The sequence below is a fragment of the Copadichromis virginalis genome, linkage group LG6 (genome assembly GCF_057382275.1).
Source record: "Copadichromis virginalis isolate Kocher_CV1m ecotype Utaka linkage group LG6, C_Virginalis_male_GT1.1, whole genome shotgun sequence".
NCBI classification, from domain to species: Eukaryota; Metazoa; Chordata; class Actinopteri; order Cichliformes; family Cichlidae; genus Copadichromis; species Copadichromis virginalis.
In genome coordinates, this window is record NC_140623.1 from 40,136,034 (window position 1) to 40,151,103 (window position 15,070).

General features: G+C 40.7%; 1 protein-coding gene across 3 annotated transcripts in view; it reads left to right on the top strand.

Annotated features, from left to right (window-relative positions):
- The window catches only part of rptor (regulatory associated protein of MTOR, complex 1), a 199,813-nt gene that overhangs the window by 73,822 nt on the left and 110,921 nt on the right, over nt 1-15,070 (top strand). For all 3 annotated transcript variants that reach the window (XM_085460410.1, XM_085460411.1, XM_085460409.1), the window contains one exon: nt 8,386-8,561. In XM_085460410.1, coding sequence (XP_085316536.1) covers nt 8,386-8,561 — 176 coding nt within the window. The remainder of the gene's footprint in view (nt 1-8,385; nt 8,562-15,070) is intronic.

Genomic DNA, 15,070 nt, shown 5'->3' on the forward strand with positions numbered 1-15,070 from the left:
TTCTGTCAAAGTTTGCTCAGGTCGAGTCCAAGGCTAAAATCACAATTCCTTCACAAACCGCTTAGTCTAAATCAAAAATCCTCCAAAAATCTTGTTTTCGAGTGATTCAGAATGAGCCGCTCTACTGGAAAGTGCCTAAAGGCAAAAGTGCCCCATTCAGTTATACGTTGGGGGACCAAAAAGCAACAAACTCATCACTTTAGAACAAAATTTCTTGAAGGCTCACGTGAACCTTAAAAGTGGTGCAAGGTTTCCTGTTGTTTTATGACCAATTATGATTTAGCTGTTATATGCAAGGGAATAAATATCTGGTGGATTGCTGGGACTAATCAACATAATAGACTTGCAAAAACCCTGAAGGTAACCTGGCTCATAGTTTGGATTTTATTTATTTTTATTAATTCAAATATTATTCCCTTTTCCAAAAGTCGCTGGAAGTTTAACACATTAACCATATTTTTAAGTGTTTTTCCCAACTACTTAAAATTATCAATAAATGAGCTTTAAATTAGTTTTTGATGAATCGAAGAGAAAGAGGAGCAGCTGAAATACTCACTTTCATTAAAGCATAGATGCAGTTTTTTGTCTTTCCTCAAAATAACAGAAGTGAAAAAGATTAGAAAAAATCAGCTTTTACTTTTTGCTTACCCCCCAAAATGCTTGGCCAATAATTCGAGTATGTGACGCCTTTCTAATGGTGTGGAAGTAGCATGTTAGCATCAATCAGGGAACAATGTGAGCACAAACCTCTCATTGTCTCATAGTTGTAGCTAATTTGAAAAGAGGGAAATACTTAAAGGGTCACCAGGGATTTTTGAAAGCGAACCGAGGTAAGACTTGCAGGGAGTGCTGTCTGTTGTTAGTTGAGCATATCACAGACTTGGGATTAAAGCTTTCAGCATGACTGCGGTCAACGATGCACTGATGTATTAGCTGAATATTTGCGTCTAGTGTCAGTAGCTGATATTCATCTCTTGTCATCGAGTTTGTGCTCACGAAATCATTGATTGAATGCCTTTTAAAAGGTAATTTAAAAAAGTGTTTCTCTAAAAAGAGTGTAAAATAAAATAAAACATGCCAGAAATATTGACATTAGCTATCACCCAAATGATTATTTTAAACATTTCTATCTACATTGGCCCAGATTTTCATCTGTAACCTCAAAGGAACCTGAAAGCTGAGATGTGCTGTGCAGAAGGACTATATTTATATTTTTCATAGCAGGGCACAAAGCCTACTCCAAACGCATTAGCTGCATCGTTGCACAAAAACTTTGAGAGACTCAGAGTTCAACTGTAGCCTTTCAGTGAAGAAATAAGCCGAGGAGGCCTTTAGGTTAAATGTACATCCATAAGCGTTTTTCACTTTTCCACCTCAGTGCTCGCCCGTCTCACCCACTCACACAGGAAGTGTATAATTGGAAGATAACGAGAGGCGATACCGTCCAGTGAATTTAAAAAAGTAAAAATAAATCATACAGCAGATCATCCAAGCAGGGCGTCTCCCACCTCACCCACACGTTTGTGCACTCATACACAGACGAGTGGCCACAAATGGAATCGTCCAACAACACCTGTTAATGAACACGGGGCGAACGTGATTCACGTAGAACCACAGGCCTGAACTCACCAGGGACGGCGTTATTTGGAAGCGCCATGATGCAGATGAAGGAGTATAAAGGAGCCGGATGGGGTGAAAATATGAAAGGAGGAGGAAGTGTTTTAGCACTCCTCCACAGTCCCATATCGAGCTCCTCCTGTGGTCCTTTCAGTCCGCCAGTGGGCCTGAGTGTGTGTCTGTGTGTTGGCTCTGAGTGTGCTATTATGGGGCCACCTGGTTCCTTTTAAATATGTCATCACTTCCTGCGTGCACTCAGTGAACATGCTCACTGCATTAGCTGTGGGACGGAAAGATGTGTGTGTGAATCACTGCAATGCACACAGCTATGGTACGCTGGACTATAAGAGCGTGTGTGTGTTGTCTGTGTGGTGTTTGTGTTACTGGCGCTTCCAGGATGCTCACATTAAGCCTCCACTTGCTCCTTCTATCATTTTAATGAATAATGAATGCAGGGCTGCAAAAATGTTTCTCGACTAAAGTAGCTCCCATGCGTGACTGTGCGCTTCCTCTGTTAGCATGATACGTATAACATCCCCCGCCCGTCCCGAGGATTAGTCTCGTGATTAGTGTCAATGTTTTCTTGTTTTGTTCTTCTTTTTTTTTTCCGTTAAAAAAATAATTCTCAGCAATTAAATCGTCCCCTGATCTCCCCGCTGGAGGAGAGAGAGAAAAGAAAGCTGTCATGGTGATTTTCATGGTAATTTGCGAGATTACAATATGCTAATGTGATAATTACAGTGGCTGTTTGGCGTTAATCAGCTTCTGCTGGCAGAGTTATTGTATTTACCGTTAGGATTAGCGCAGCCCACCGTCACATGCTTTCGCCAGATTTCTTTCAAGAGACAGTGTTGTTCTGAGGTTGACTCGACGAGAGGCTTTAGAAAGGCGCGCGCCGCTTTGTTTGTGATATCGGTCTCTGCGAGCGAGTTGACGTTTTCCTCATTAGAGAGATGAAGATTGGCACAGATGCATTCGCGGGGGCTCCCAGTCACGCCTGCGAGCATTTCAAAGAGGAGGAACGTATTCGTTTGATAGGAGAGCAATGCACAGCTGCACACGTCATCACCCCTCCATTAAGAACACCTACTCTTCTGTATTTTTAATAATGCTAATTTATTCATGTGTGTGCAGAGCAGTACAGTAAATCTGAGCTTTTACATTTTTTACTACTTACTATAGAGCCAGCTAATGAGTTATTGGACTGGCACAGGGCTGGAAGACTGAGCAATGAGGCATTATATAAAACTACACTTCCTCCATCACAGGCATTTCCTGTACCTTTTAATTACCTTATTTCCAAACTGCGTTAGAAGTATTCTGGACAATGAATTCAGCTTATTGCAGCTTTCTGAATAAAATGTGCCTGCGGATCATTTGTTTTTGTTTGCTTGTCTCGTCCTGTGATGCTGCTCAGGTGCAAAAAGAGAGGCGCGTCCCCTCCGTGCATGCCTCAGGTGTTCTGAGGTTTTACTCTGGCTTGCGTCAGACGCTGAGCTGCAGCACTCATAAGCTGTGGAGATCCAGGAAAGAGATTCCTGTCAGGCGCTGTGCTTTGTTACAGAATCACATTTGGACAAACCTGAATCAAGTAAAGGAATGCTTATGGAGTGCTCACTTGGTCTGTTTAATCGTGCTCTGGATACAACTGAAGTAAATTTGACATTTTGAATGAATTAATTAACATTTTCAATTCTCCAGATTGGTTTTAATATAATTGCTTGTCTAGAAATTGTGCAAAATCAAACACATCTTTCCTTTGTATTAAATGCTATCACATGGCATGTTTTTAAATCCATAAATGTCCAGACTCCTGCACCCTTTGTTTGTATGCTGGTGCTCATGGGATTTGTTGCTTGCCAGCTATGTGATTATGTGTTCTTTTGATAGTGTAGCTTGATTGCCAAAGCTTGTAGTGTATTCTCTCGCTCTGTGACAGGCAGTCTGAAGATTCTCGCAACTGCTCGTCCCCCTCCACCTTTATGTCTGTAATCCCAAAAGTGTTTGCACACACTAAAAGAGTTTTAGCACTTAAAGCAACATTTTCTGCTGCAGCAAACAGCTGTTCAGAGTGTCTACGGCTCTTCAAGCGGTCTTAGAGGAACAATTTGTAATTTATATCTACAGTTAGACCAGCTGTGCAGTGTATGATCACAGTGTGTTTATGCATCCCACACAAACACTGCAGACCCTAAAAGTAAGGTTGCACTCACGCTGCTTCCTGTAAATCAAACACACATGTTGACTTTTATCCAGCACTGGAACAAAGAACATGGAGATTAGTTCACTTAAAAAATTACTTTTATCACCTTTAGCTATATATAACTATATATAACTTTAGGTGTTTTGAATCTCATTACAGCTTATTCATTATATATTGTGTTTTCAGTCAGTTAAATCTATAATTCCAAGTGTGTACTCAAGAATCGACGAAACAAACATATATAGTATCTCATCACCTGTGAAATGATGATTTCAGAGGTCTACGTTTTGTTCAGTCTAAAGTTAGGATTTGCAGACCAAACACTGGATTGTACTGTGCATCTTTTTAGGTTTCCCCATCTGCTGCAATCGCATTTTAGTCTTCGACTTTATGTCCAAAATCTATCAAACGTGTGCCAGATGCTTTGCTGATGCAAGAGTTTTTACGGTGGCTCAACCAAAGTTACAAATCTGTAATACCTGACATCAATATGATAATTTCATGCTTTTTCTGCACGTTATTTTATGGAGTCAACTAAATCGAGGAGATTTTCCATTTATTTTAAATCTGATTTCACAGCACTGCCAAAGTAGTTAAATGAAGTACAGTGAAAGTCTAAAAGCCTGCTTATGATGTATTTAGACTTTTAAAACTGGACTTATAAGGACAAAAATGAAGAAATCCAGCAGGTTAAAAAATCAATGCCGTGGCAGTGTGCTGTTAGCAGAGCATACACAGCAGTGTAAACATCACTGCTACATAAACAGCCAAAGAAAGAAACAAAGCTCAATGCAAACTCGGCAGGTTAAAAAGGAAGCTGTTGATGCCTCTTTACAGCTGCATATTATTTTATTCTGGTCTCCTTTGCATATTTCACTATCAGAACAACCCTGATCGATCCTGGTGCAGCCCCTCAGTTCGTCCTCTGGCTGTCATGTTGTTTTTGTTTTGTTGCATATTAGAAACCGAAGCTGTTTCACACTCATGATCAGTATGAACAGAACTGTTTAACTATGTAACTATGTATGTGGCACATTTTTAAGTACATCCTTAACTTGTTCTACAGAGTTGATAATTCTGATGGTTCTTTACTAAAGAATATATGTCTGTGCAGTCAGAAACACCGTCTGGTAAACAGTTAGTTCTTTATTTATCCGAATCGGTCTGTAATTTCTCAGAGCTGTCAGATATTTCTTTACTTTTTCCTAAATTAGATGCTGCGATGATAAAATATTTGATTGTGCTTTGTCCTCGGACAGTTTATGGTGGAGTTCTGATGGAACAATAAAAGAGGCGAGATTCGATCTCCGCAGCTCGTGACTTCAGCAATGAGTTCACTGATCGTGGATGTCTTTTAGGAGCAGCGCTGTGGTCTCTGTTACAAATACAAACTTATTTGGCATATAATAATAAAAAAAACTATTTACAAGCTGTGTGAAGCAGTCTTCAGTCTTTTAAAGTAATAGTTCCCTGTGCTTTGGAGAAAAGAGGCAACGATAATAATACTAATAATATAACAGTCTCCCTGGCTAATTTCCTGCTAAAATTAGGCAGGGCTGCAGAATGAAAGAAACAAGCAATAGCAGTCAGTGATGATAAAGGGAAGTCTTGGATTGCTGCCTCCATTAAGACCCACAGCTCATTAAAGTTTACTAAGCAAAAGACAGGAAACGTATTGAACTCCCAGGAAACAAATCAACAGCACAATGAGCACATAGATAGTCAAGAGCTCCAAATATAATTAAAGTTTTACATCATACACAGGCCTCTCTCATTTTTTACATTTGCAAATATTGACTGAGCCGCCCCAGAGTGTTAAAGTATCACACTAATGCAGCTCTCAGAATAGACGAGAGAGATTTTTATTTATTTTGTTACCATCAAAGACCACCTCCTGAGAGGCTGCGAACGGGGAAAACTTCCCACTGGGATCAATAACCTATCACGGTATCATTACAATGTGAAAAAGTCTGAGCCGGTGCGTCATTTCTAATTTTTTGCCTTGTAGATCAAGGTGGCAAACTTTAAAAAAACAAACAAAAAACCAAAAGCTTGTAGTCAGACTTGTGAGGGTTTTTTTTCCTTTCCTTACCCAACGCTGTCCATAAAAGCAGCCAAAAGTTGAACTTTTTTGGGCTTTGCTGAGTTTTTTTGTCTTCTCCCTCCCATGTGTTTTCATTTTTAATGCAGTAAGCACTGTACAGCAGCTTCTATACATCTCTGTGATGTTCAAGGTGCAACCTGTAATAAATACGACACTTTTCGGTGCCAAACAATGAACATTTTTTTGGCCTCAAAGATGAAAGAAGTGATCATTTGTTTGCCCATCAGTGGTGAGATGATAGCAGGTCTGATGAACACCAACCAGCAGCTTGCAACAGTGACACGAGTCAGGCTGGTGTAGGTGGTGCAGGGTGCTCAAGCCTCGATTTGATGTCGCTGGACATTTGCATAAAATCACACTTGGACTTTGGTAGTTTTCATTGTTGGTTGGCGATCGTGGCTCAAGAGTTGGCAGTTGAGTTCGTCTTGTAATCGGAAGGTTGCCGGTTCAAGCCCTGGCTCCGACAGTCTCGGTCGTTGTGTCCTTGGCAAGACACTTCACCCATTGCCTACTGGTGGTGGTGGTCAGAGGGCCCGGTGGCGCCAGTGTCCGGCAGCCTCGCCTCTGTCAGTGCACCCAAGGTTGGCTGTGGCTACAATGTAGCTGCCATCACCAGTGTGTTGATGTGTGGATGACTGAATGTGTAAAGTGCTTTGGGGTCCTTAGGGACTAGTAAATGCAGGCCATTTACCATTTTACATCAAGATGACAAAGACTTCAAATGTTTTCATCTTACTTTTCTTACTGTAGTTATTTTCTTTCTTCAACTCAAACTGCTGCTCTCTAATTTACACCTAACCTTTAATTTCATGCCTTATCTGCTCTTCAGCTTGGCGTCTGCATCTGCTGTGATCTCAACCTGCTTCTGTATCCAAACCCTGACTCTGCCACTAAAATACCAGCATTCTGCCTTTTGTTACAGTGCTTCAAGTGCTAAGAACACTTTTTGAATGTGTTTCCAGCGTTCAGTTTATTATTATTAATCCTTTATTTATCCAGGTAAAAAATCTCATTGAGATTAAAAATCTCATTTCCAAGAGAGACCTGGCATCATGGCAACAAAAATCACATACCACATAGGTATATAACTTATCCAGTGTGCCTGGATAAGTCTCTGCTTGTTTTGTACACCTGAAGTTTTGCTGTTTATCACCTTCTACTAAAGAAGCCTCTGCTACCATCGTGATGTCTTACCACAGATGTTCTGTGGAGTTTAAGTGTGCACGCTTTGGATCATTGTCATGCTGAAATGTAAACTCACTCAGAGCTGTTGCATTCTGGGGCAGGTTTTTCTCAAGGCCCTCTTGAATTTTGATCCACTGCCTTTGTCAATAAGGACCAAATCTTTAGCACCGGCATGCTTTACTTTACTGATGACATTATTAAAGTAGCAGACTTTTTACTTTAGTTTTGATCATTATATGCATCGTATTGGTGGGATTTTTTTACATTACACACATGTGTGGTTATGTACATTAAACTGAAGATGGACTTGAGTCAAGCTGTAGTCACATTTAAGTGATAATTAAATAAAAATGAATGCACATGAGAACAACTCAGGCCACAGACAAATGACTCGTAAAGGTTGAAAAAGTTGTTGTTTTTTAAACTACACTGAGTGTAGATGGATACTTTTTAACAATTTCAAATTAAATCTGTATCATAAAGAAGCGTGCAGAAATGATAGAGATCAGATAATATTCATCAAAGTGAAATTATTATGGGGTGTTCAGGGCCAACACAAAGCGTTCTCTTACACCGGAGTGTTTTTGCACTTTCCCCAACCCACAAATATTTCTCCTGTAACGGCCAATAGGTGTAGTACAACCTTCTCAAAGTCATACCAATTACTGAGTGACAGTTTTATATTTCAGGAAATCTGTTTGGTTTAATTGTCCTGTTCTGTCTCTATAAAAGTGAAGTTAACCACACGGTCTCCCTGCAGGCTCCATTTCTGATTGTCGGTGGCATCAGGAGACCCATCAGTCTGAGAGAGCTACAGCTCACAGGATTTCACAAAGCAGCATCTAACAGATGTTTTCACCAAAGTTTAATATTTTGACTGCGTGGGTTTCCCTGTAGTCACCCAGTGTGAATTTGAATCAGTTTGCATGTTTGTATGTAATTGCACCATGCAAAAAGTGTCTTTGGCATTTGGTCTGAACTCAATTCCACATTTCATTTGATGCTCACTATGTGTCTGTGTGCTTTGTAGTCTGACAGATGTGAGATAGTCATCCAGCTCCCTTTCTCTATAAATCTTTGTTATTCATCTCCCCAGAAAACTGGTCAAGCTGTGGAGAATTAAATAAATCATTATTTTAGGACTGAAACTTGGACTTCTGAGATTACTCTCTGTGGTTGTTGCAGCTATGAAAAGTCTCCTAGATAAATGTTTGAACGTTTGACTGTGGTTGTCAGATAAATGTTAGAAATAAATCACATTTTTGTGTCCAATCAGGTGGCAGCCATCAACCCCAGCCACCCGCTTGCCCAAATGCCCCTGCCGCCCTCCATGAAGAACTGCATCCAGCTTGCCGCCTGTGAGGCCAGTGAGCTGCTGCCCATGAACCCTGACCTCCCCGCTGACCTCTTTACATCCTGTCTCACTACGCCCATCAAGATCGCCCTACGTTGGTAATGTCTCTCTCATTTTCAATCCTTTTTATCTCTGCTTCTTCCTCCCCCCCATTACAAGTCTGAAACATAGAGGCATCGATAAAGAGGAGACGGTACATCTGGAATATGTTCTGAAGTAGTGAGGTAGATTGGATGGGTTTTCTTTGGTCAGCTCGCATGTTAAAGGTGTAGAATAAAATATCATTTTCGTGGTATTACACATCGCTTCAGAATACAGACGTACCAGCTTTAAATATTGATACGTTTGTAACATGGAGTCCTAAACAACTCAACTTCTGTTGCTACTTACCGTATTTTCCACACTTTAAGGCACACTTAAAATCTATTAATTTTCTCAAAAATCGAGAGTCCGCATTATAATCCGGTGCGCCTGATGTATGAATGCTGGTTGTGCTTACTGACCTCGAACCGATTTTATGTGGTACATGGCACTCAAAAATCTGTCAAAAAATGTCTTAGAATGACTTTGGTAAGCTAGGAAGCCGCAACATTACAGCTGCCGTAGTCAGGAGCCTCACGGAGGAATCTGGGTCCAAAACTCCGTCTGCTTCAGGTCCCAAAGTCAAACGAACACTGCGGCATCACTGAGAGTTAAAAACCATCTAAATTCTTTCATCTGTAATAAAACGATCAGCATTGCTGCTTTACCAGTTGTAACAATTAAGTTTAACATCCAGGCATCCATGAAAACAGAATTTGTGAAATTTAATGGAGTTAGAAGTTAGCAGGAAGTTAGCTCGCTAGTTTCCACCTGAACATCATATAGCATGTTTTGACTGAGAGATTTCTGAAAAAATTAAAAAGTACAGCTCTGCTATCACTTCCAACATAAATGAAGACAGAAAACTAAACAGCAGTTACGTTTGTAGGGTTACTGAAGTTGGGCTAGCTGGTATATAATGATGTGCTATGTGTTCGCTAGCGACACAGCTATGTTAGCATAACAAACGGTGAAGCTGCAGGATGAACGCTAACTTTTTTCCACTCGATAAAAGTTAACGTGAGGGTTCCCGATGGTTAGAGACAAATGCAATCGCATGGCAGGATGCTGAAAAGGGACCAAACGTCAGTCAGGAGAACAACTGAGATAATCCATCCACAATACGAGGTTAGTCATTAATATACTGCAACAACAATGGAATAGAGCAGCTGTGAGAGAATTCAACATTAATCAATCAATGGTACGGACGTGGAGGAAGCAAGAAGAATGAGCTGAGTAAAATTGGACTTATCTGACTTTTTTGTTTCACTTAATGCGCCTTATAATCTGGTGCGCCTTATGGTCCGAAAAATAGGGTAATAGCTGCTCATCATGGAGCATGTTTTTCGGTTACAAATGCTCTTCACCAGTCCAGTCTCCCTGCATCTTTTTGTGTGTGGTGGTTTTCAAACTTTTTGTGTCCAAGGACACCAAAGGTCATTTTGGTGTTTTTTTTAGGGCATATTTTCATTCATGTCTACATTAAACGGCTTCTGTGTGATCTGACGTGTCTGATATCTTGAGTTCTTCTTTTCATTACATCATCAGAAAAAGCACTATTGACAGCCCCTTTTTGCAGCATTTGGACCTGGCATGATATCTGCTGCATATATAGAAGCACCTCAATCGCCTTATTAGACACTTTATCACAATCCAACAAATGGTCTGATTGCCTGTGGTTGTGATCCAGGGCTATAAGCCAAATTTCCCTCAGAATGGATGTTTGGTTTCCAAGCGCCTTTTTAACTTGTTTGGCATCATGTAAGTCAATTAGTCAACCTCTTCTGACAGATGATGCACTGCAGGGAAGGCCTGTTGACATCAAATTCCTTCTTTTGTGCAAATGCAGAAAGAAACTAATGTTTTTGAGGGGAATTGGGCACATACAAACAACTGACAGAGAAAATTAACAATTAATTTAAAGCCTTTAGTGTTTTTGTACTTAGCAAGAGTAATAATTTGGTTGCCTGAAAATCCCACAGCACATGAGGGGCTAATCCATGTTTATGGATATATTTTTAAACATGCAGAAAATTGTGCGTCAGTCTTTCAATTATTTCAGATGCTTGTTAGCAAGTCACAGCTTGCACACTCTGAGGATATGAAGTTGTCCTGTGCAGAGAGCAAACATTCCTCTGAGCTTCTGCTCAGTATTCAGCCATGATGAGAAAAATTCAGCTGTGATGAAAAATGTAGATCGGCATCATCCACAGTGATGCAGAAATGATGATCCCTGCAGAGAACTCTTCAGTAAAAGAGGTGAAAAATATTCAGGCGAATGAGTTCATTTGGGAAACTTGGCTTATACAGTGGCCTGATGTAAATGCACTATGATGCATCATTCAGAGGACTGTACTGATGGAGCTTCAAGCTGAACCGTGGGGGCATGTAGGTTACATCAGTCCGTCACTGGTGTGTCAGGCAGTGTGGTGTGGGGGGGCTTGCACAAAGAGGCAGGGGTGATTGCATCAGCTCTGATATCCTGTCAGGACACACACTTACTGTGGATATACATTTATACCCAGTAAGTCCACATTATCTCTGAGGGAGCTGTCATTTCTGACTGGTAAATGAGGCTCTGCAGGTGACGGGTCTGGGTGTCACACTTCCCCATATGTACAAATGTGTCAGTGGCTCAGTAACCAGGTTTTAATCCCTCATATCGGACCATTTAAATAAGGAAAATCGGACACCGTTGGTAACTCTACTAAATTATGAGTAAAGTCATTTTTGTACCCAAATTGAACCAAAATGAGTGTAAATCAAAAGCATGGATGCGTTGGTCTTGCATTCCACCTTTTGATCTTGCCTTTTGTGTGCAACCTTTCAGGTTTCAAAGACTGAAGTGCACAAGAGGGTGGAGTACTTTTTGCAGAATCATTACGTGATACCTTTCTTAAAAGTAATGCACTATGTCACCTACTTTATAAACTGACCTGAAATGCGCTGCCACATAATTACTAAGTTAATAGTGTAAACCTTAGATACAGTCCCACACACCACAGTTAGAAATGGAGGCTAAAAGGCTGCTCATCACTGCCTTTGTCACTAGTTGAAGTTTGGCATAGACTCAAATTTATGGGGTCATAACACTTAATGTTGTGTTAGCAGTATAATGCAGTTGCACTTTACCATTGTTCTCTTTTCTATTTTTGCACAAGAAAAATAAATGTCCATATCTCGGCTCCCGAAAATGTGCTTTGTTACGGTGATTCATGGTTAAATTGTTCGTGGTGTGGAGATGGTGATTGAGAAAGTAAAAGCAAAAAGGAGTTTTCTTGTTACATGATACCTGAAAAATTCAGGTGAGCGCCTCATCTTTGATGCATTACCAGCCCAGATACAGTCTCTATCTGCAGTGTTCCTGCTCCCTTTGGTGCCATAAATCAGTTCTTACTTGCACCATTTCTTGCATTTTAATTGCTGAATCTACTTTGCACACACTAGAAGTCACAGGGATGATTTAACAAATTTTCAACTGGGAATGTGAAACTTTTTTTTTTTAAGTGTATAAGTGAGAATGGCAGGCTGCCTGCAGGAGGTGTCCTACAGCTAGATAAATGTTTCTTCTCTGCCATAAATGTTGAAGAGTTTCGTTCATCTTTCTCTAAATCCACATCTAGCCGTGACCTTCAGCATAATGAGGTCTCAGTATTATGCCATTAATATTGATATCCCTTACCAACGTCTCCTTTTGGAGAACAAGTTGCTGAAAGGCTGCTGGATAATATTGACAGAGATGTTCTTTAATGCCCTCTTCCTTCAAAAATGGATGCTGTGGCCTGCAGGGGAAAGTTGGGACTGATCTTTTCTGTTAAAGACTCAGGTCAACCTTCACTGGCTTGTATTAATGAATCTAACTTGTTGGTTGGTAATGAACCAGGGGAAATTTGGTCATGTATTATGTATGTGCTATATATGAAATTTCCTTACTTAGCTCAGTGGAATTTGATAAGCTCATTTAACATAAATCTTACATGAACATCAGAAAGAGAAAATTTAAAGTTATTCATTCACTCAGTCTTTATTTGAACATGGAAAAAAAATTGCAAAATGCAGATTCACCCGATAATGACATCAATATATTTTAATTTCATTTGTACTGCTATAAAAGATGCATGAAACGATACAATCATCATCAATTTGTAGTGTTCGGTTTTTCTGTGTATTAAAATGGGTCCTATTGCAAACTCATAATGATGCATTTTTCCTAATAAGTTCATAAACAATATAGTGCAGCTTTACTTTATGGGTTTTCTAATAACTTTTTTATATTAATCTCTATAAACACATTCTGTTCATGAGTATGTAGAGTCTGTTGGCAAAAGTCAAGAAAGAAAAGTCACTGTTTGAGCTCTTGGATTGTGTGTATTGATCGATCTCTGCGGTGTTCACCAGGTAGATACAGTCGCTTTCAGCTGACAGGGACTGTTGGCTGAAAGTGGCAGTTTTGAGTGGCTTTGAGTTTCTGTTTCCAGTTTTGTCATCCATGTGTTATATCAACCCACCGGACAGATGGGTGGGCGGTGTGACACCTAAATTTGTGAATGCAATAACTCGAGACCGAGGTGACGTAGGAGCTTCAAACTGAGATTCATTTCGACTGACATTATATTATGGGAGACTTTATACAAAAAGACGGGCATATCCACTGTTATGCCTAGAAACCAAAGAGCGATATATCGAATGGTCCACTTCAGCCTTCTGCCTGTTGCCATCTTAATTTTCTGGAGTCAGAAGTGAACATGTTGGCCAGAGAATGGAGTGCTGAGTTATGAGCCAAGGTTAGCAAGCTGTGTCCATAGACTGTACAAATGCATTACCATCCAAGAGCACAAACTTCTTGGATGGTCTGAACTACACTGTATCTAAAATCACGAGTGAGAGCTCCAACTCACCAAAGATGCTTTGCCGAAGAAAAGGATCTGCTGCTGGGAAAAGATGAGCTGTGAAGACCAACATTGTTTTTGTACCAGACTGCAAACATGTTTCTTTCTGCTGTAAAGTTGGAAATTGTAACCAGCTTTAAGTGGTCATTGCTACTGTTAAGCTTTATTTTTGAAATTACCATTATTCCTTAATGGCCACTTGGCTGATATTCAGCAGTAGTTAAAGCCACATAGTGTCTTGTTGTCTGGACACAACTTGCAGACACGTTAGTAATTCCACACATGGTATATGGTTGGTGTTCACCGCCCCCCCTGCCAACTTTGGTAGAGAATACCAATTTGACTGAAAACTTCCAGATTGAACATGGCTTACATCTCCATCAGCCTCCTCCTCAGACTTAACTGACTTGCTTCAAAGGGGCTTCAGCCTCCCTTCCTCAGTGCCGTCACTCTTCATGCTCCATCTTCAGTTAGGTGCTGTCTCGCCTGTTTGCTTATTATTTTCTAAATAAAGAGATGCCCGGCTGCCTTCTTTTTAATTTCACACAGCCCCAGAGTAAGAAACGGGGAGAAAATGAGGAAGGGGTGGGGTGGAGTTTCGCAGGGTTAGAGCAGGCGGATGGAAGAATTCACTGATGTGCCGGCTTACCTTCGCTTTAAAACTTTAATGAGATGCATTGAGGGATGGATGATGGGGTTTACACAGTCTGCCTGGCTCTCCCTGCCTGGCTCTCTCGCTCTGAGTGCATGTGTACCTTTCATTGCTCAGCTGTGCAGAAAATCATTACTGATGGAGCACCATCTTCAAGGGACTTCCCTGCTGCTGCGGTGGGTGGAGAGGAATGGAAGAGATGTGCATCTGAAAATGAAGAGGGAGGCAACAGGGACACGGAGGGGGGGTGAGAAAAAGAACCACGGGATTAAATAAGAGCTCAGAATGCTTATCGGTTTTAAAAAACGGTGCTAGAAGACAGGCTCAGGGGTCAGCGGTGTCAGTCAGCCTAATGGGGTCTCTCAGTCGATCAACACGCTAAGGTCCAGATGGAAATATAACTGCAACTATTGTAAAGATTGTGGAGAAATTTCAGCATCTCCATTTTTAAAGAATACTAAACTAGACCCGTATACTAAAAATAAATACGACACTTACGTCGGTTATTAGCAGCTTCCCATCATCTTTGTCAAAATATGACCCACTCTTCCAGTCACCTGCACCATTTCTCTCTAAACAGATACACCTGTAAGTAGCACGTCTAAAAATAAATGTTTTAATTCTCTTTAGTTACGATGAGCCTTCTTAGGTTTGCACAGAATTAAAGGATCAGAACAACAAAGCACAAACTATCCATCCATCCATGACGGAAACCAAGAGACACTTTAAATCAGTCAGGGCTGGACTGCTTTTTGAAGCAGGTGAGATACTTGTTGGTGGAGAAGTCACTGGGACATCAGTCCAATCAGGGACAGGATAAAAGTGAAACAAAGGATTAGTGGAGATTGGAAAGAAGAATATTTGGGTGTTGGATTTGAGGGGCTGACAGTCTCCAGATGCAGAAAGCTGTCACAGACCAATGGATTGGTTTTAGTCCTCTGTTAGGCACAACGAGCTTAATTTACCCCACTTGGTGTTGACGAAC